A 21,060-nucleotide genomic window follows, 5' to 3' on the forward strand; every position below is an offset into this window, starting at 1 on the left:
GGAGTTAGTTCGATGTGGCAACTTACGTACTTTTTGAACTTCAGCCAGTTGGTTCGATGCGACGTCAGCCTGCAAGGGTGCTCGATTAATGCCGGGCTTTGAAGAAGAGTTATTAGCACTGGTGAGTTGTCCGATGATAGATCCAAAAGCGATTTTGCAGATATTAGATTGCGAGAAATATTTTTTGTCACATCAAAAGCAATTAAATCAGGTAATTTTCTAGGATCTGTTGGCCAGTATGTAGGACTGCCTGGTGAAACGTAGTCCAGTTTGTTGTATGTTTTGATGAGATCATTATATAGTTGCCTTTCTTTGGGGGTAACAAGGCGGGATCCCCAGTGTGTGTGCTTGGCGTTGTAATCACCCGCTGCTATGAATTGCTCTCCAAGTTAATTGTAGAAGTCCATGAATTGGTCTTCTGAGACTGTAAAGCGGGGTGGGCAGTAGACAGCGGCAATGGCAAGGTTGCTGGTGCCCAACTGTAATTTTATCGATGTAGCATGCAGATAATTTTTTGCAAACCGTTGGTAAAAGTGGTGTTTGATACGGTCTCTTATTCAGATGCCGGTTCCGCCATGTGCTTTACCATCTGGATGACCGGTGCCGTGGAACGTGTATCCTCGTATATGAAAGTTATATTTGCTGGTGAGATGCGTTTCTGCCAGCAACATAACGTCAATGTGATTTTCGTTCAGAAATTGAGTTATTTCAGGTACATGCCGTGAAACACCGTTGGCGTTCCACAGAGTTATTCGGAGGCTATTATTTGGATTGCTGAGCTGCAAGCATTTGTAACAAGACATTTTGGTTTTGCATTAGATTTTGCATGGTGATTTTCATGAAGGACATAAATTCCATCATATTTTGTTGCAAAGTTATCATCATAGTTTCCATGTTACTTTGTGGCTGTCCCATGACCTGCTGTATGTTAAAGTTTTCGGCTCTATGTGAGCTGTGCCTGATCTTAGAGCACTGGCGTAGGAAACGCTGTTGGTGGTAATTGACCTGGCTGCTTTTGCGAAGAAAACTTCGGGTGTCGTTTGTGATTTAATGTAAATGTTCTGGCGTGCCGTTGTCGCTCTTTGCATCCGACTTTTCATCTCCTTGTAGACTGGACAGCCTCTGTAGTTTGCTGTGTGGTTTCCTTGGCAGTTTACACACTTTTTAGTGAGAGAGTCTCCCTTGTTGGCAGGGCAGGGTTCGGAGCCGTGGCAGTTTCCACAAGCTACACAAACTGACCTGAGGGTGCAGTAAGCCCTGGTGTGTCCGTATTCCTGGCAGTTTGTGCATTGCACTGGCCCGTTCCGTTTGTGCGGCTCTTCTACTGTGATCCTACGGTGCAGAAGGTACTGCAACTTGTAGATCGGGTGCATTGTGTTTTTTTTTTCAAAGTTCTGCTGTCTGGCTCCAGCTCGACCTTGAAAAGTGGTTGCGGCTTCTTGTTTTTGTGCATAATGTTTATAACATTTTTGGCGCAAAACCCGTTTTCTTTTAAAGCCTCTATAATTTCAGAGGGGGTCACATCGGGTTCTATTCCCTTGAGGACAACTTGTAAGCCCTTGCAACTTTTCAGCTGGTACGTGTAGTAATTCGTTTTGGCATCGTTTAGGTACTTCGACACTGCTCGGAAATCATCTTCGGTTTTGGTTTGAAGTTTGGTTTCGCGTATATTCCCTTTCATAAGCAGAATAACATGAAAGTTATCCTTCCCGACAAGCTCAACTATTTTGTTGACTAGGACTAGGCTTAAGTTTCTTTGGGGCTAATTCTTCATACTCTGTTTCAGGCTCCGCCAGAATGGAAAATCTATTTTCATTTAATGGCCCGAGATTTTCAGGGCCTTTGTTGGTACGGTTTATTTTGGGCATATTGCCGTCAGATTTTGTTGGGGGGGTTAGCTTGCGTTTGGAAATATTAATATAGCGATCCATGCCTGTCTGCATGGCCGAACCCGCTTGCGGAATTGTAATTTTTTCTACCGTAGCTTTGTTTTTGCCGTTTGACCCGATTTTTGCACTTGGTTGTGCTGTTGCTTTACCCGCTGCAGAAGAAGAGAGTGGAGTCGTTATTGCATTGTTGGCGACAGAGACCGTTGTAGTTGACGAAATAGTTGCTGTTGTTGTTGCACTAGGTGGCAGAAGCTCGGTTGGAGTTTTGCATTGCTCACTCCATGGTGTTTGAGCGGTGAAAAACAGGGCGGGAGAGCAAGAACTAGCTCTCTGGTTTTCGGCAGTCAGTAAACTTGCACTTTCTTGCACTTTCGGTTCTAGAGTATTACTCGTGAACGAGAAATAAGCATTGTTACGGGCCAAAGAGAGACGACGTTTGTCATGCTCTCTCTGAATTTTTTCACGGGCTTCGTCTTGTTGTTTTTGGCGTTGAGTGCGCTGATCCACGTTCTTACTCATTTATTGATAGAGCGTAATATTAATTATTAATTAATTAAAACTTTAGTTTACGATATTCGAATTAGCATCGTGAATCGCAAAACCTCGCGTTTATAAATTTTTTCGAACGTTTTCGACTTAGTGGCTTATTGTTTTTCCGGAGCGTTAAGAAAACACGTCTACACGCGACCGAAATTGCTAACGAATACAAGCTCTGGAAAACGTTTAAATATTTGGTTGTTATTCCAATTATACTGAGCTTGTACAACAGGGTTCTTCTGTCCATGGAGTCAAAGCAGCTGTAATAAACAAATAACCACAACTTTTTTCCGCTGTCAATGTATCATCTTGCTATACAAGTAGACTAAAAATGTTGTCAACTGTCGAATAATCTTTTCCAAAACCGGCTTGGAATTCAGTTAGAATATCGCAGTGTCTTACCCGGTTTTTCAGCCGATCGAGCAGAAGTGCAGAGAAAACTTTAGCTAACGCATCCTGAAAGGAGATTACTCTGTAATTGGATGTTAGTTTCGGGTTGCTTTTTGGGACTGTTTCCGAAAGCAAAATCTTGTTTGAAGCAGTGACCATGTAGGCTTTGAACTGAGGTGTAGCGTAGATTGTTACAAAATTCAGCCCGAGCGTTTTGTCGTGGTCACTTGTAACTTGATTTTGCCAATCTAGAAGGACTTAAATCAGTTTGGTCGTTTTTTGAAATTTGGGGTGAATGTTCTGGTAAGACCAAAGATTATGCCGGTTATAAAATGGGCATGGCACATACAGCAATAAAAATAATAAAACGAAAAATTCAATTTATAACTTGTAACTTGATTTTGCCAATCTAGAACGACTTAAATCGGTTTGGGTGGTTTTTTTGAAATTTGGGGTGAATTTTCTGGTAAGCCCAAAGATTATGCTGGTTATAAAATGGGCGTGGCACATACAGCATTAAAAATAATAAAAAAAAATTTCAAATCTCTAAACAATTTTTAAATTTTATGTTATTTTTTATTTTGAAAATTATTTGATTTTGGTTATATGCTCATGCTTTTAGCTGTCACTTCGAAGCTATAAGCTAAACAACTGAAAATAGAGTTTTATATTGAAGATTATTATTATAAAAACCAAAAAAATGTATTAAATAATAACAAAAATTTGGTAAAAATTCGAACTAATTTGCCAAGTTAGTCCGACCCCGAATTCTAGTCACAGCTGTCGTTACTTTATCAATCTTGTTATAATAGTTGGGCTTTTCATTTCTTGTGTTTTAAGAAAACACTCAGAAAATGTTTTTTTTGTGCCCTTCCTCCCTCTTTTTTGAGGTGAAAGCAATGACATTATTTCGATAGTCTTCGGCATTTACTGTGACCCGAAGCCAACTTTCATGAAAGAATATTTTTTTGATGCGCAATTAATTTTAAAACAAATAATAATAATAATAATAATTTGAATAAAAATTTACAAACATGTGAACAAAATTAAACTTTAGGATTTAGAAGCTTATCAGAGGTTTTTTTTTATGCGTTCTTCATTTTTGTTTGCCTACAATTTTGCTACAGACCTAAAGGCACTTTATATCATCGGCATAAACTCAGCATGTGGACAACAGCAAAACCACTAATGCGGTATTTTAAGTTTTGATTACCACCTGGTAAATGTTGCTTTGTCTAAGGAACGGACTGACAAAAAGTTAATTTTGTTTCATTTTTTGCTATTTTAGAATCGCTCACCCCAACATGCGTGCTCCGTTAAGCATTTTGTTATACGAGGTCGCTTTTGTTGTTCTCGTTAAATGATTTCTCCAAAGACGTTATTAACTTGTAGTTCAAAACAACTTCAAACAAATTTGAACCACTTTTAGTTGTAGGTAAATGATTTGGAATATGAGGTTTTTTTACCACTTAAATATTCATTAATTTAATATACAATTTTACAAAAAAAGATTTTAGATAATATACCAAAGAATTTTTGTTTAAAACTTGTTCTTAATTTACCCTTTGTTTAAAATATACAATTTTTTATCATGGCACATTATTTTGATAAAATGATTCTCTATGAAAATATAGTTTTGGCATTTTTAGTTTTGTATGCTTTACAAGCGATAGCGTCCTGAAACGATTCTTTGAGATTAATGGGTTGCGTAAAGTAAGGATTTATGCGTTTTTCCGCAAAAAAAAAGTTCGCTTAAAGTATTTGTTGAAACAAGAGCTTTTTCTTGAGCATAAATAAGAAGTCAGGCGGTGTTAGTTTTAGAGTAAGTTTTTGATGATGATATATGTAAATATTGGCTGCACTCAACTTCCTTGTGTGAAGGTTACACTCTTCTTCTGTTTTATCTGGTAACATCGTATCACAGTGATGGAAAGCGCATTCTATGTTTATTAACAGTCAAAGGGTGCAATAATTGAAATAAGTTTATGAGAAACGAATAATTGGGTTTTTGACCCAACGGTATTAATGAGTATAAAACGTTTATTTTACAGTCAAATGTAATTTTGGTAAATTGTACGTTACATTGTATCAAAAAGGATAACAGGAGCGTAATGAGGTCTAATTTGATATGAAATATTAAATGAAAACTCATAGTGATCGGAGCAATGCGTGTTACGGATCACTTTGACTTGCCAAAGTTTTATTTTTATCTTGTTTTTATTTGTTAATGTGTAATATTTGTATGTTTTTTAAATTTGTTTTTAGGTTATAAATGCAAAGACCTTATTAAATGAATCGAAAAATCGTTCTGTTGTACAAAAAATTGTGTTACAAATGAACTGTAAAATTGGTGGATCGTTATGGACGGTGAAAATACCCTTTAAAAATGTAATGGTTTGCGGTATCGACTCCTATCATGACTCATCCAACCGGGGAAATTCTGTTGCTGGTAAGATTATGAAATTGTAGTATTCGTAGTAGTATGATTCTTATACCCTTGCAGAGGATATTATAATTTCAGTCAGAAATTTGCAACGCAGTGAAGGAGACATCTCCGACCCTATAAAGTATATATATTCTTGATCAGCATCACTAGGAGATTCGATCTAGCCATGTCCGTCTGTCCGTCCGTCCGTTTCTGCGCAAACTAGTCTCTCAGTTTTAAAGCTATCCCAAAGTTGTTTTTCTATTGCAGGTAGTAATTAAGTCGGAACGAGCCGGATCGGACGACTATAGCTTACAGCTCCCATAGGAACAATCGGAAAAATAAATAAAAAAGAATTATTACTTCGCTGTTTTTTAATTTTTTTTTTAGTTCATTGACATAATGGTTAAATATTTCAGAACTACGGTTTAAATTTCATCAAAATCGGACTACTATAGCATATAGTTCCCATAGAAACAATCGGAAAAAAATAAAACAAATTACAACTTTGCTGTTTTTTAATTTTTTTTTTTTTAGTTCTTCGAGATGTAGTAATGGTTAAATATTTCAGAATTACGGTTTAAATTTCACGAAAATCGGACGACTTTAACTTAAAACTTCCATAGGAACAATAAAAATATTAAAAAAAAAATTTTAAAAAATTTAACTTTTTAATTTTGTAATTTTTTTTACAAATTCTTTATGATTAGTTAATAATTTGACAGATCTGAATTGCGGTTTTAATTTTATTAAAATCGAAAACGATATCATATAGCTGCCATAGGAACTATCAAATAAGCTTCATATAGCTTCAATGTAAACATACACGCAAGTCAATCATAATTTTAATGTTTTCAAGAATATTTAATTTTTGCAATAGCTGCAAGGGTAAATGAACTTCGGCTTGACGAAGTTTGCTTCCTTTATTGTTTATTTATAAATAACGGCATTATACGAGTAAACAATAAATATATATAATCTTGGTCCCATAGTCAAACTAATCAATGTAATACACCCGGGATTTTCCAGTAAATATTAGATCTTTCCACCAAACAGTTCAAACAAATAATACGGAACGTACGGATCCGGACTAAATATCGGACTACATGATCTCTGCATTAACACCTCTCAGATGATTTATGCGAAATTTTTTTTTTGGGTGGATGCTTTTATTGCATGAAAGCCGAGGTCCCTGTGGATGTTTGGTTGCAAAAATACCATGATTGTGCGCAGTGTATGATGTCTATATTGCTGTTGCTCGCGTTCCCCCAAAGCTGGGAGCCATATGTCTAGATGGGCTTAAGAGCGGAGTTGGTGATTGGCTAGTTGTGTTGTTGCTCGGTTTGGGAACCCAGAACGAATTAGGATGCAGAGTTATCAGCGAACGTAGATGTTGCTAGCAGCTGCTCGTTCGTAGGAATATCCGATGTATATATGTAGGACTCTGTTAGTAGGTCCAAGTGCGCTTCCATGCGGATGTTGTTGTGATGCACCTGACTGCGAAGTCTTTGTTGTAGAGATTTAAGTAGTTTATGAGTGTATCTGGCAAGTTTGTTTTTATTTTATACATGAGGCCATCGAGCCAGACTCGATCGTAAGCTTGAGATGCATCGAGGAATTCAGTGTGTGTGAATTTCTGATGTTATTCTTTTAAATTGTTCCATTGTTCCATGAATTTGACGGAAGCCAAATTTAAGTGCCGGTTTGACATTTTGTGCTCCCAGAGTGCATTTTTCCAACAATTCAGACAGACACGATAATATAATAATTGGTCTGTAGGATGACGGACTCGTGTGGTCTTTTCCGGGTTTAAGTATCATAATGATAGTAGATTTTTTAATTCAGTAGGATAGTAGCCGAGACGTATTTTCACATAGAAGAGTTAACATATACCCTCGATAGCAGAGTTTGGAAGTTCAATGATCATATTTGGAGCTACAAGGTCACCGTCCGGAGCTTTTTTGGTTTCAGTTATCCGATGACTTTAGCGATCTCCTTTGGCTGAATTAGTGTTAGTATGGAATTAGTTTAGATTCGGTTTGGGGTAATACAAATGGACCAGTGGCAGAGTTCGGCTGGAAGTCTCTTCGGAGATGTCAAGCAAAAGTTTCGGCTCTATCTTCGTCGCTGTGGACCCAGCTACCTGATGAATTTCTTATCGGAGTGACTGTTTCGATTGGAGAGCTCTGATTTGGGTGAGGATATTTTGTATTGGTTGGCTTAGTTTAGTGTGCGTGTAACTAATTTAAGACTTTTTTGAATATGGTGATCCTTTGGATTGCCAAGCACGTCGCAGTCGCCTCTTTCCAGTACAAGCTGTTCAATTCGTGGATTAGTTTTGAAATGTTTGGTTAGCACGTCCTTCCCCTGTGGTGTTGAAATAGTGGCTGCTGCCACGCGTATATCTTCAAGAACATCGTTAGAGCAGTCGATGTAAGCTTCAATGTGTGAACTTACATACTTTTTATATTTTAACAAGTTGGTTCTGTGCATTATCAGCTTGTGGGGATCGTCTGTGGTTTCTGGGAGTTGAAAAAGAGTTATTAGCACTGGCGAATGGTCAGATGAAAGATCCGAAAGCGCGTGGAGTGTTTTTTGTCACCGCAAAATCTATTAAGTCAGGGACATTTCTGGGGTCTGCTGGCCAGTATGCGATTATGATGCCGTTTCCGCCGTGGTCTTTACCATCTGGATAATCTGTGCGGTAGAAGGTGTAGCCTCTAGTTTGGAAGTTGTATTTGCTTGTGAGGTGCGTCTCTACCAGTAGCATAATTATCGATAAGTTTAAAATTCAGGAACTGTCTTATTTCAAGTTTGTGCCGGGAAACGCCATAGGCGTTCCCCATGGTTATTCGTAGATTTGCCATCAATTATTTGGACTGCTTAGCTCCAAGCAACCGTAACACTATTTTCTGCTTTTGAACAAGTGTTTGTAAAGTGTACGCGTTTAGAGGATTTTTATGGCGCGTGGTTGTCACTCGTCGCATGCGGTTTTTCAACTTCTTGTAGACCACACAGGTCCTGTATTTAGCAGTGTGATTTCCTCCGCAGTTACCACATTTCCTCTTTTGGGGGTCTTCTTTGTGAAAGTCCCACAAACTACACAGAATGATCGGAGTGTGCAGTATTTCCTGGAATTTCCATACTCCTGCCAGTTTGTGCATTGCACTAGGCCGTTCCTTTTATGTGGCTCTTCCACCGTAATTCTTTGGTGCAATAGATATTGCACGTTATAGATAGGATGCACATCATTTTTCTTCAAAACTCCGCTGTCTGGTTCTAGCTCTACTTTGAAGAGTGGCTGTGGCTATTTGTCCCTGTTTATGATGTTACTAACGTTCTTTGCAGAAAACCCGTTTTCTTGATGGGCATCGATAACTTCATTACATCGGGCTCGTTTCAATTTAATACAACCTGGCAGCCCTTACTGCTTTTTAGTTGGTACGTGTAGTAGTATTTCTAAGTTTCCTAAAGGTATTTGGACACAACTCGAAAATTTTTTTAAGATTTGGAATGAAGTTTGGTTTCGTGAATAATCCATTTAGTAAGCGGAACAACATGAAAATTTCCGTCCCCGACCAGCGCAACAATTTTGTTGACAAGGGCGTTTAAGCGTTTCTCCCCAATGTAAATTGGTGGGAGCTTAGGTTTCGGTTGGGTCTCTTGACCCAGTTCTGGTTGAATTTTATCTAGGAGGGCATATCTGTTGTCGTTAAATCTCCCGGGTAATTCGTTACCTCTTTGGACGCGGTTTATTTTTGGTTTGTTACCAACTCCGGTGTTCTGCGGGCTAAACTTTCGCTTAATTTGGATGTAGCGATCAACGCCGGTCTGTATGGCCAGGGCCTCTTGTTGAATGTTGTTTTGGTTTTGTTGACGCTGCAATTGACGAATTCGCAGTCGGTTTCGCGAAAAGAGCCGTTTCTGTCTCTGTTGTTAATTGCTGTTGCTATATGTGTTGCTATTTCTTTTGGTGCAATTGCAGAAGTTTTATCACTGCATATTGTTGGTGCGCCAGTGGTCGAGTCTGATGGTGGGGGGTTTTATACTGAGAACTCCACGCTTTAGAAGAAGGTGTAGAAGAAACTAGAGAGGGGGAGCGAGACCGTGCTCTTTGGCTATCGACCGTCAGTAGGCCCGAGTTAGACGTTTTTTGCACTTCGCAATTGAGTTGAGATATAGGAGAAGTACCCGCCTTTCGGACCGTGGAGCTTCGATGCTCTTTATTTGGTTTATCGCTCATTAAGCTTTTTCTTTAGCGTGTCACTATTATACAATAATTATGCACTTGTTTTTATTAATCATTGATTTTTTTGAGTTAAATAACTATTTATTCTGTTTAAGCATGTTCTCGCTTTTTTTGTAATACAACAGATTTTGTTTTGTATATATTTTTTTTATTTGCCTTTAAAACTTTCACAGGAGCTAGCGCAAAACACGCACGCTCTCTTCAGCTGCACTTTTTAGCATGATCTCATAGGACCTGACGAGCTGTGAGCTTTTAGACAGCAACAACGGGAATTTGGCTTCGTACGGGATAGGAGCATTTAATAACCGACCCCCAATTCGTAGCACTGTCGAGGAACACCAATATAATTTATTCGTTCGTGAAATTGGATAGCTTCGACAATTTTCACAAAAGCGAAATGCAGTTCTTTTGGCGAAATACTTTTTTCAAAGGCCTTCGACACCTTTCTGCACCTTCGAGTGAAACGGAAACCCAAACGAACACTCTCAGAAGCTTCAGGTGCGACGAAAAGGACTCTATTTTGTGAAGCACATAATTTGGCTCTGGGCTGACTACGAGAGCTTTTGCCGATTTGCGTAGCTCCATCGACATTACATCAGCCGGCCGTTCGAAATGTTTATTTACAGGCCAATTATTTTCTGAGTCTAGCAAGAACGAAGGCCCACCGAACCAAATGGACGTTGTAAGCTCCTCTACGTCACATCCTCGGGACACTATGTCTGCTGGGTTGACTTTCGTGGGAACTTGTCTCCAAATTGCTTTCTTCGACCACTCATGAATTTCTGCAACCCGGTTCGAAACAAAAACCGACAACGACGTGGGATGGGTTTTAATCCAGTGTAATGTGATCTCGGAGTCTGTATTAATTAAAATATTCTTAATGGCACAATTTAGCAATGGCCTGAAACGATTATAGGGATCTGCTAAAAGGTGAGCTGAACACAGCTAAAGGCGAGGCAAAGTTTTCGTCTTGAGCGGAGCTACTTTGGATTTGAGGTCAATAAAGACACTTTTAAACGTTCAGCAGTTTGAGTACGAACGTAGATGCACTCCCCATACGCTCGCGAAAACATGTAATTGAATCGGGACTTGTGGATCTGTGTGGACGAATCGCGATACCTTAATTTCCGGCAACTGCATAAGCGTCGCTTTAAACGTCTCCCACCATGTAAGCAGCTGCTTTGATAGCTGCTCGTCCCAATCTAATTTTCGAAGCCACAGTTCCTGCAACAATACAAGAGGCCAAGTGGGTCGAAAAGTCGAGCAGTCACCGACGAAATATTTCGCTTTGTTGCGCGAAGATTCAGGAAAGAGTCATAATCTTCACCCGGTAACCAACCACGCCAAGAGCCTTAGTTACGTCTATGTCTGCCGTAAGTGGCATCACAGCGCTATCAGATGGTGATTATTCAGAGCAGTTTGAAACACTTTGCCAATTCGAAACCTGCCTCTTGCAAAACCTGAGAAACTTCGTCTCGAAGGACTTGCAGGTCCTCAACGCATCCAGCACCAGTCAACAAATCTTCAACATAAAATCATTCTGAATAACCTTTGTGGCTTTTGGAAGAGTTGCTTGCGCCATCTCTCCTAGCTGCATTAAACACCGAACAGCCGAAAAGGGTGCTGGCGAAGTTTCATATATAACTATGTTTAACTTAAAGATCTTCAGGGACTCGGAAGGATCTCGTCTTCATACTATGAGCTGGAAATTTCGGTTTACGTCAGTCGCCAGGGCAAACTTATGCATTCTAAACCGAAGAGAGTCGAATGCAGCTCCTCTTGAATAGTTGAGCCTACCATCAATATATCATTCAACGCTACCTGCGTCGATGTACGCCACGATGCATCGAAAACTACTCTCAACTTGGTTGAAGTACTTTGCGGCCGTAGAACGCATTGGAGCGGAATTAAATAGTGGGGAGTATCTGGAATTCAATCATTGTTGAAAGACATGTGGCCCATGGAAACACAATTCAAGATAAATATTCTTTTCATGCAAACATCTCGTTGGTATTTAAGCTCTTCGATATCCTTGGTTGCCAACGCAATGGCAATTAGAAGAAGTACAGCAAAAAAAAATCTAAATAGGGTTTTTATATATATTTTTTTTTTATTTGTTTATATGTATATTATGCCGCACACACGTAGGGGAGCTAACACTAAAGCTCAAGCGTACCGAAAAAAACGAATAAACGCTTAAGCTGATCGAAAATTGCACTACTCTACCGATCGATAATGAAATCGACCAAAAATAACTCGAAAAAGCGGCAGAGGTGTGGGTGTGTATGGGTACGCGGCTCTACTCTTAGCCAAATGCTAACGTAGAATGATCGATAACTAAGGGCAACGAATATATAAGCCTGATACCGAAAGGCGCGAGAAAATATTCAGACAAACTGCGGCGGAGGCTTTTTGTCGCTAATTTTTGGGAATTACACTTTTCACAATTTGACTTTTTTCCAGATTTTTTTATTTATATTTGGTGCTCACTACAACGAAAATTGGGCATTAAGTTTAAACTAATTGGGTCGACGGCGAGTATTTTATTAGCGTGCTTATGGTCCAAAGCGATTCACTTATAATTCGAAATATATTTATATATGGCAGAATTATAATTGTTAGTACATGCAATTTCTTAATTACTTGTTTAGAATGCTCACTATTTACCGATTTTTAAACGAATGCAAACAGTTGAAAGATGGGCCAAAAGACAATTAGACGAAACGCCACAGATTAACTTTCAACTTTGAGCACTCTATACCTGGTTAGCCGATTTGAGATTTTCAGTAGAAAAATTTCAACGTTGAATAATAAGCACTGATTGTCGAGCCGGCGCGAATGTGTTAGTGTGTGGTAAATGTTAATTTTCACAAAAAGAATATGGTAAACAAAATCGCGAATTCTTCTGCAATCACGTCGGTTTCCCTGAACTATGGAAAGTTACGAAAATAATTCCAACCCCTAAGGGATTTTTCCACATCTCTGTTAAGCTTTTGAGCAAATATTGGCATCCCAGATAAAACAATTTATCCAGCAAAACAATTTAATGTACAATTTACAATCTGGTGTTCGCCCCTTCAGAAGCTGCACAGCAGCCTTAATAAAGATTTCAGAGGATATAAAATAATTGATCAGTATTAAGTATTAATTAAAATGAAAAATTCTTCATTTTCTAATTTATTGTGATTGAATTCAACAAACAAAGACTTAAAGAGACCCAATGATCAAAAGAGTTTAGAAAGTCATTTGGTTCCGGAGAAATGCGGGTAAAAGTTCGAAAAAAAAGATGTTCATATATTTGGCTGTTGAGGCCGGTGGAGCAAAAAACTAACAGGGTAAAATTAAAGTTTTTTTATGATAAAATAAATAATAGTCGTACCAACACCTGATATGCTCGATGTTTTTCATTAAGAAATAATGAGGGCCAAAAAACATCGGATGATTTCTTTTGGCCCACCTCGAATATATCGAGTAGATATATACAAATAATAAGAAAACAGCTGTTACACATGTTTTGTTCAATTTTGTAATTTTCCCTTTGTTCCAATGGAAGCTATATGATAAAGTCGTCCAATTTTAGCTAAATTAAAACTGTGATTCCGAAATGTATAAGCCGATGAATATTAACAAAAATTCCAAATATGGGATCTTAAATTAAGAAAATAAGAACTAATTTTCAAAATAAATGGAATAGAATGTTTACTTATTTCAAAATAAATGGAATAGAATTTTTGCTGCCGCTATTTCGAGTTATCTTTGGTCATTTTCGTTCTCGATCGCTGCAGCAGTGCAATTTTCGGTCTGCTTAAACGTTTGTTCGTTTTTTCGGTATGCTTGAGCTTGAGCGTTATCTCCCCTACACTGCGTGCGTGCGGCATATTACTGTTGCAGGGTTTATATAAAAAATATAAAAAATTTTTTTTGTCGTACTTCTCTCGGCACTTAGCTCCCCTACACTGCATGCGACTGGTATATTACTCGTTGATTTTATTTAGATTATTTAACAAATAAATAATTTTAATAAAAATAAATATTTACCAACAAAACGCAATGGCAACCAAGGATGTCGAAGAGCTTAAACACCAACGAGATATTTGCATAAAAAGTCTTAACCGAACGTATCGCCATTTAAAAGAAGCTAAATAATCTGTGAATCCGGTTGAGCTTGAGTGTCGATTAGAGATTCTAAATACACACATTGAAAATGCTTCACTTTTGCAAAACCAAATAGAAGTAAAAGATACAAAAGATGTATACCGCAAAAAGTTGGAAGAGAGGGCCGTAATGACAAAGTCATTGCTGATTTCAATTTTATATAAGTTCGAACAACATAATATTGAGAAATCCGCTCCGCCAGCAACTCGCCCGCCTCAATGCCGCATGCCGAGCGTTGTTCTCCCAACTTTTAGCGGAAAACACTCCGAATTTAAAAAATTTATGATCCTTTTCGAAACTTTTGTTGACAAAGATGACACTTTACACGATATTGAAAAATTCAATCATTTAATTTCGTGTTTAGCTGGAGACGCTTTGGGAACAGTTAGGCTTTTCAAGTCACTGCGGAAAATTATCCCAAAGCCCTTGCTAGTCTGAAGCCGGTGTATGATAATGATTGTCTAATTTTTTTTTGACAACATATCGACACTGTTTAATTTACAAAAAATTTGCCAGTCTTCAGCTACAGTCTTTAGAACCCTCATCGACACGGTCACAGCCTTGTATGACTCCTTGCTGTCTATTGTGGATGATAGACGCATTTTATAATGAGCATAATGAGCAAGGTCGAATGTGAGGCGGTTGTCAACAGGCGATACCAACACATGATAGCGGAAGAGGCTTCCAAGCCCAAAACTGTTCAGCAGACCCAATCTAACCCTAAGAAGAATGTAAACAGGAGTTTTTCGTTTGTCGCTGCCAGGAACGACTCTGTTCAATGCGTGTATTGCAACTCAGCTGAACATCAGATTGGAAAGTGCGCTTGCTTCGCAGACCTAACAGTTCAGCAAAGATTCGATTTCGCTAAAAGAGCCCCTCTAATGCATTAACTCCTTAAGAAAGTGTCACACGGTCAAAAAATGCAAATCGAACAGATGTAGAGTGTGCATTTCCTCACACCTTCTGGCAGCCCCTTCTCAGCCCACGCTCATGCAGGAGATTCCATCCACTTCGCAGGTTTTGCATGCGACTGTATCGGATCGAGTCATTTTTGTAACTGCTGTTGTGAGCGTTCAAACAAAATCTGGCGACTTTGTATTAGCTCGAGCGTTGCTCGACTCTGGTTCACAAATAAATTTTGTGAGCGATGAGCTCGCTCAGAGGCTCAAAATTACAAGAGAGGACTTGTGTAGGAGCGTACGAGGCCTTGGTGGAACTAATGCCCAAGCCACAAAAAAGTACACACGATTGTGAAGTCGAGAGTGGGGAACAGCCAGTTATCGTCCGATTTTTGGATCCTGAAAAATATTTCTGGTTATCATCCGGATCGAGCAGTGAATACCAGCGGGTGGAAGGTGCCTGGAAATATTCAGTTGGCAGATCCATTGTTCTTTAAGCCCCAAAAAATAGATATGCTTATCGGCGCTGATACGTTCTTTGAACTTTTATATATTGGCAAGATAAAGCAGGGGCCTGAATTCTCCATCTTACAAAAGACAGCTCTCGGCTGGATAGTGTCAGCTAGATGTGCCTCTGAAAATAATAAAAACGCTGAAAAAATTGTATATCTCAGCTGCCAGGAGGAAGCGTTGGAGTCAAATGACACAACCCTGCAGAAATTTTGTCTGTGGAGGACTTGCCGCCCAAGGGTAAAGTCCATACTCCTGAGCAACAACTCTGTCAACAACAATACTCAAAGATTGTCGTCCGGTAGATTTTCGGTTCGTTTGCCATTCAAATCTGACCCAAATACTCTTGGTTCGTCATACGAAGTTGCGAAACGTAGATTTTTTTCGCTGAACCTTCGCTGAAGAAGATGTATCTTTAATTCATGGAGGAATATGTTTCACTGGGCCACATGTCTTCCACCAATGACAAAATTCCGAATACTCCGCACTATTTCATTCCGCACCAATGCGTTTTACGGCCACAAAGTACTTCAACTAAGTTGAGAGTAGTTTTCGATGCATCGAGCCGTACTTCTACGCAGGTAGCGTTGAATGACATCTCAATGGTAGGCCCAACTATCCAAGAGGAGCTGTACTCGACTCTGCGGGGGTTTAGATTACATAAGTTTGCCCTTGCGGCCGACGTCAAAAAGATTTATCGCCAAGTGATAGTGTACGAAGCTGATCGTAACTTCCAGCTCATAGTAAGGAGACGAGATCCTTCTGAGTCCCTGAAAATCTTTAAGTTGAACACCGTTACATATGGAACTTCGCCAGCACCCTTTTTGTCGATTCGGTGTTTAATGCGGCTAGGAGAGATGGCGCAAGCAACTCATCCAAAAGCCGCAAAGGTTATTCAGAATGATTTTTATGTTGACGATTTGTGGACTGGCTCCGGATGCGTTTAGGACCTGCAAAGTCTTCAAGACGAAGTTTGTCACGTCTTGCAAGAGGCACGCTTTGAATTGTCAAAGTGGTTTTCAAACTGCTTAGAGTTATCCGCATATGATAGACGCTGCAATGCCACTTATGGCAGACTCAGAGTTAACTAAGGACCTTGGCGTGGTTTGTTTACCGGTTAAAGATTACTTACAATTTCGGTTGAACTCTATCCTGGATCTTCGCGCGACAAAGCGAAATATTTTGTCGGTGACTGCTCGACTTTTCGACCCACTTGGCGTCTTGTGCCCTTTGGTCACAAAGGCAAAGATGTTGTTGCAGGAACTCTGTGGCTTCGAAAATTAGATTAGGACGAGCCGCTACCGATGCAGTTGCTCACGTCGTGGGAGACGTTTAAAGCGACGCTTCTGCAGCTGCCAAAAATTTAGGTATCGCGATTCGTCAACACAGATCCACAAGTCCCGATTCAAATACATGGTTTCGCTGACGCTTCCATGCGAGCGTATGGAGCGTGCATCTACGTTCGGACTCAAACTGCTGAAGGTTTGAAAGTGTCTTTATTGACCGCCAAATCGAAAGTAGCTCCCCTCAAGACGAAAACTTTGCCTCGCCTTGAGCTGTGTGCAGCTCACCTTTTAGCAGGTCTCTATAATCGTGTTAGGCCATTGCTAAATTCTCCCATTGAGAATGTTTTCATGTGGACAGACTCCGAGATCACTTTACACTGGATTAAAACCCTTCTCTCGTCGTTGTCGGTTTTTGTTTCGAACCGGGTTGCAGAAATTCAGGAGTGGTCGGAGAAAGCAATTTGGAGACAAGTTCCCACGAAAGTCAACCCAGCAGACATAGTGTCCCGAGGATGTGACGTAGAGGAGCTTACAACGTCCATTTGGTTCGGTGGGCCTTCGTTCTTGCTAGACTCAGAAAATAATTGGCCTGTAAATAAACATTTCGAACGGCCGGCTGATGTAATGTCGATGGAGCTACGCAAATCGGCAAAAGCTCTCGTAGTCAGCCCAGAGCCAAATTATGTGCTTCACAAAATAGAGTCCTTTTCGTCGCACCTGGAGCTTCTGAGAGTTTTCGTGTGGGTTTTTCGTTTTGTTCAAAGGTGCAGAAAGGTGTCGAAGCCCTTTGAAAAAAGTATTTCGCCAAGAGACCTGGATTTCGTTTTTGAGAAAATTGTCGAAGCTATCCAATTTCACGAATTCAGAGACGACATAAGCAAAATTCGAATAAAATAAGCCGGTAGCAACGAATATTCAAAAGTTAAACCCTTTTCTTCAGGAAAATAAATTAGATTGGTGTTCCTCGACATTGCAACGAGTTGGGGGTCGGTTATTGAATGCTCCTATCCCGTACGAAGCCAAATTCTCGTTGTTGTTGTTTAAAATCTCGTAAGTCGTCTGCGCGAGAAAATATGGCTAGTTAATGCTCAAGAAGTCTGCCGACGAACAGTTCGGTCGTACATGCGCTGCTTTCGCTGCAAGCCGCAATTCTTGATGCAGATTATGGGAAACTTGCCAGCAGATAGACTTCGAGCTCTCCGCCCGTCTAATATTTGTGGCGTTGATTTTTGTGGTCCTTCAGCACAACGTATCGTATCCGTGGTAAGCCACCGTACAAGTCGTACGTGGCCTTGTTCGTCTGTTTTGCGTCCAAGGCGGTCCACTTAGAATTAGTTTCTGACCTAACCACTGATGCGTTCTTGTTGACATTTCAAAGGTTCGTAAGTCGTCGCGTTATTATTACGTGACGCACATGAGGGAGTTCCGAGCCCGTCTGGAGGAGCAGGGCGGCGGTATCGAAACATTAGCATGAAAAAAATGGATGCGAGTTTGCGTTTATACTATGGGTGGCAGGTGTGAATTCTGCAAAGCACCTGTTCCTTCGGAAGGTAGGCCAAGACCTCTTGACCGCGGAGCAGCTCTGCGTGGTGGCCGTGCTCAACTCCAGGCCCCTCGGAGCTCTAAGCAGCGACCCGAACCACGGCGAGGCCCTGACCCCGGGAATCTGCTCATCGGCGGCCCTCTTCTGGCCCCACCATCAGCGGCGCTCCCGGACCAGATCAGCCTGACCTGCTTGCGACGATGGCGAGGTGTCTCGTCTCTCAGGCACGGGTTTTGGCACCGATGGTCCCGGGAGTACATTTCCAGCCTCCAGCAGCGGTCCAAGTGGCACCAGGGGGAGCCCAACATCGTCGTGGGAGCGCTCGTCGTCGTCGCCGAAGAGAACCTTCCGCCCCAGCAGTGGAGGATAGGCCGTGTGGTAGCGGTGCACGCCGGCGCCGATAACAAGGTTCGCGTGGCGGACGTCAGGACGCAAGAGGGGGAGTATCGGTGAACAGTCTACCGACTGGCCCTGTTGCCCGTTCTGGGCTGAAGGACGTCGTTCCTTCAGAGGGGGCGGTGTTTGCGCACTTGGCGCTTTTATTTGAAGTCACTAGTTGTAGGCGAGAGCGGGAGCCAATAAAGCTTTCGTCCGTTCGCTCTTGCGAATTCGCCCCGTCTCTCGCCACCGTAGCATAAGCTAGGTTCTAAGAGAAATTATTGAAATATTAAATTTAGTGATCATCTGAACTTCATCGTAACCATTCCCTTTCGTTGTCGCATTTTCCCACAAGTTTTACACAAGTTATCACAAATAGATGATCGCGAATCCTACTGCAGTCACACAAGTTTCGCGTTTGCTTATACAAAATAGTATTAAATTTTCAGTTGAGATGTCTTTGGCCTGATCTTTTTTTAAAGAACTCTTTAGTTTTGGTATTGCAAGAAGCTGTTGCTTCTGCCCTTGACTTTTTAGTCTCAGTACAAATTCGCTGATTCGAGGATTTGCTGTTAGGAGAAGCTGCTCATATTAAGCGCTTCTACTACCGCCTGCAGAATGTATATGGAGTCTCCTACACTCAACCGCCGACGATCTAAGGCTGAGACAAGTTTAGGGTGTGTGAGATTCTTTCTACCTACGGTAAAACTTTTTCAGGACATGCAACGTCTAGCAAACTCAGTTCAGAAGTTTTAAGCTTTTCTTCGTCCATTTCTTCCGCATACACTAAGTTTCTTATCATAGAAGTCGATTCAACAGCTAATCGCTCCTTTTGCTTACATTCATTTTCACTTCATTCAATCATTTTTGCCTAGCTCTTTCTTCTTGCTCGGTAAATATTTGTATACAGCAGCTAAACATTTCGGACAACCTGGTCCTCTTTGTTTTTTAACATTCTCTTGGTCATTGAAAGTGACTTGAGTTTTCTTACAATTTATTTTAGCACCTAATATATATAAGCCAAGATTAAAGTTTAACAATTATTGATTGTAGCTACGCGTCGATCCATCGCTGCCAACGTCTCTGTCGCTCCTGGTTTTTCTGCTGACGGTCTTTTATATTATCGGTCGCTACTCTTGGTCGCTTTATTGTAATTTGTAATTTAATTGACCGGTGCATTTTTATTATTGTTTTTATTGTATGCACTTAGTTGAGTTCGATCAACTCTAAAAATTGGCTGTTCTGCGTTCCCTTCGAAGGGATACTAAAGGGTTTATTTGGTCTGATTATTTCACTGGGCACAAGTCTTGTTTTTTTTTTAGGAGTGACAATGTGCGGCGTTTTTTAAATGGCTTTTTTTGAACTTCTGGGTCTCGGGATTTTTGCTTTTTTACTTCTCACTGATTAGGAAACAAAACGTCAGATTATTTTACCTTCCAAACTTCAGGAGTCGCGGAACTTGTTATCCTATCGCGGTTTTAGTCAGGTCCATGTTCGATTAGGATTTTCTTAAAAAAAAAAATTAAACCTCTCTTTATTGAGTTGGATTAAGAACTAATTTGCTTAAGTTAAACAATTATTGATTGTAGCAAGCTCAGCGCACGTGGTTAAGTTCGTTTGAACTTTATTGAGGGCATTGAATAGCTGTTTGTTGTGGTTACTCTTTTCTAGTGTATTATTTCGGATGTTAACTTGTATAATTTTAATAATAATTATATATATTTGCTTAACATTGCAGAGGCTACTATAAATTTTAATCATAGTGAAAACTTCATTTCCGATCCAAAAAATCTAAACAAATTTTTTATCAGCAATCACCTACTATAGCTGCCATGTCCGTCTGTCTGTTTGTCCGTCCTCTTAGTTTTGAAGCTTTCTGGATGAAACTTTCCCAAAAGATCTTTTTAAAAATTGTATTTTGTTTAGCGTTGATATTCATTTCATAGGCGGTAAAAATAAATATTTTTTCTTTTTAGGTTTGATCGTAGGCCACTCCCTGCTTCTGCAACAGCTAGTGATTGTGTGAATGACAGCCGCAGACTTTATAACAAACATAAAAATCGATATATATTGTGTTATAGAATATAAACGTTGATTTTCGGAAGTTTATTTCTTTTCTTGTTTGCTTTTGATTTCAGCTTTTATTTAAGTACAGTCCACAGCAACAGCATATCATAGATATAAGTGATTTTACCACTCTGGTTTTAGTTTTCAAGGCCTTAAAAATGTATGAAGAATAGTCGCTAAACGAAATATTGTTATATCGACGTTTTCTTAAAAATATCAAATATTGATAACTTTTTCTAAAGTTCGACTTTTTTTTAACAGTTAATAATAATTTTGTATTGCAGCATTTGTGGCATCAATGAATACGTCGTATACACAATGGTATAGCAAAGCTGTAGTTCAATCAAAAAGTGAAGAAATAGTAAATGGACTAACCGCATCTTTTGACACTGCCTTAAAAATGTATCAAAAAAGGAATGGATATCTACCCGAAAATGTGATAATATACAGGTAACAATATATTCTGGTTTAGTTTAATTACACAGTGCAACACACAAATACTGAACTAATTTTTGAAAGTTGCTGCTGAAAGTACTTGCAAAAATTAGAAATTCAGCTTTATTTCTTTATGATATAAAGCTCGGGCTTATATTTTATGCTATTATACTTTTTGTTGCTTAAACTGGCATTTGGAAACCTTATTTGACAATTTGATACGGCTATACCTCGTAAACTGAGAGAAATATTTGTTGTGCTTCGTAAGCAAACTTGTAGGTATCGAATGGTAAAAAA

General features: G+C 39.8%; 1 protein-coding gene across 1 annotated transcript in view; it reads left to right on the plus strand.

Moving 5' to 3' along the window:
• LOC108139358 (protein argonaute-3) overlaps window positions 1–20,732 on the plus strand; it is a 144,663-nt gene extending 123,931 nt beyond the window's left edge. Inside the window, exon 3 of the mRNA XM_041708576.1 lies at window positions 20,613–20,732. Coding sequence (XP_041564510.1) covers window positions 20,613–20,630 — 18 coding nt within the window. The 3' untranslated portion in view covers window positions 20,631–20,732. The remainder of the gene's footprint in view (window positions 1–20,612) is intronic.
• The last annotated feature ends 328 nt before the right edge of the window (window positions 20,733–21,060 follow it).

Source organism: Drosophila elegans, unplaced genomic scaffold, assembly GCF_018152505.1.
Source record: "Drosophila elegans isolate 14027-0461.03 unplaced genomic scaffold, ASM1815250v1 contig_288, whole genome shotgun sequence".
NCBI classification, from domain to species: domain Eukaryota; kingdom Metazoa; phylum Arthropoda; class Insecta; order Diptera; family Drosophilidae; genus Drosophila; species Drosophila elegans.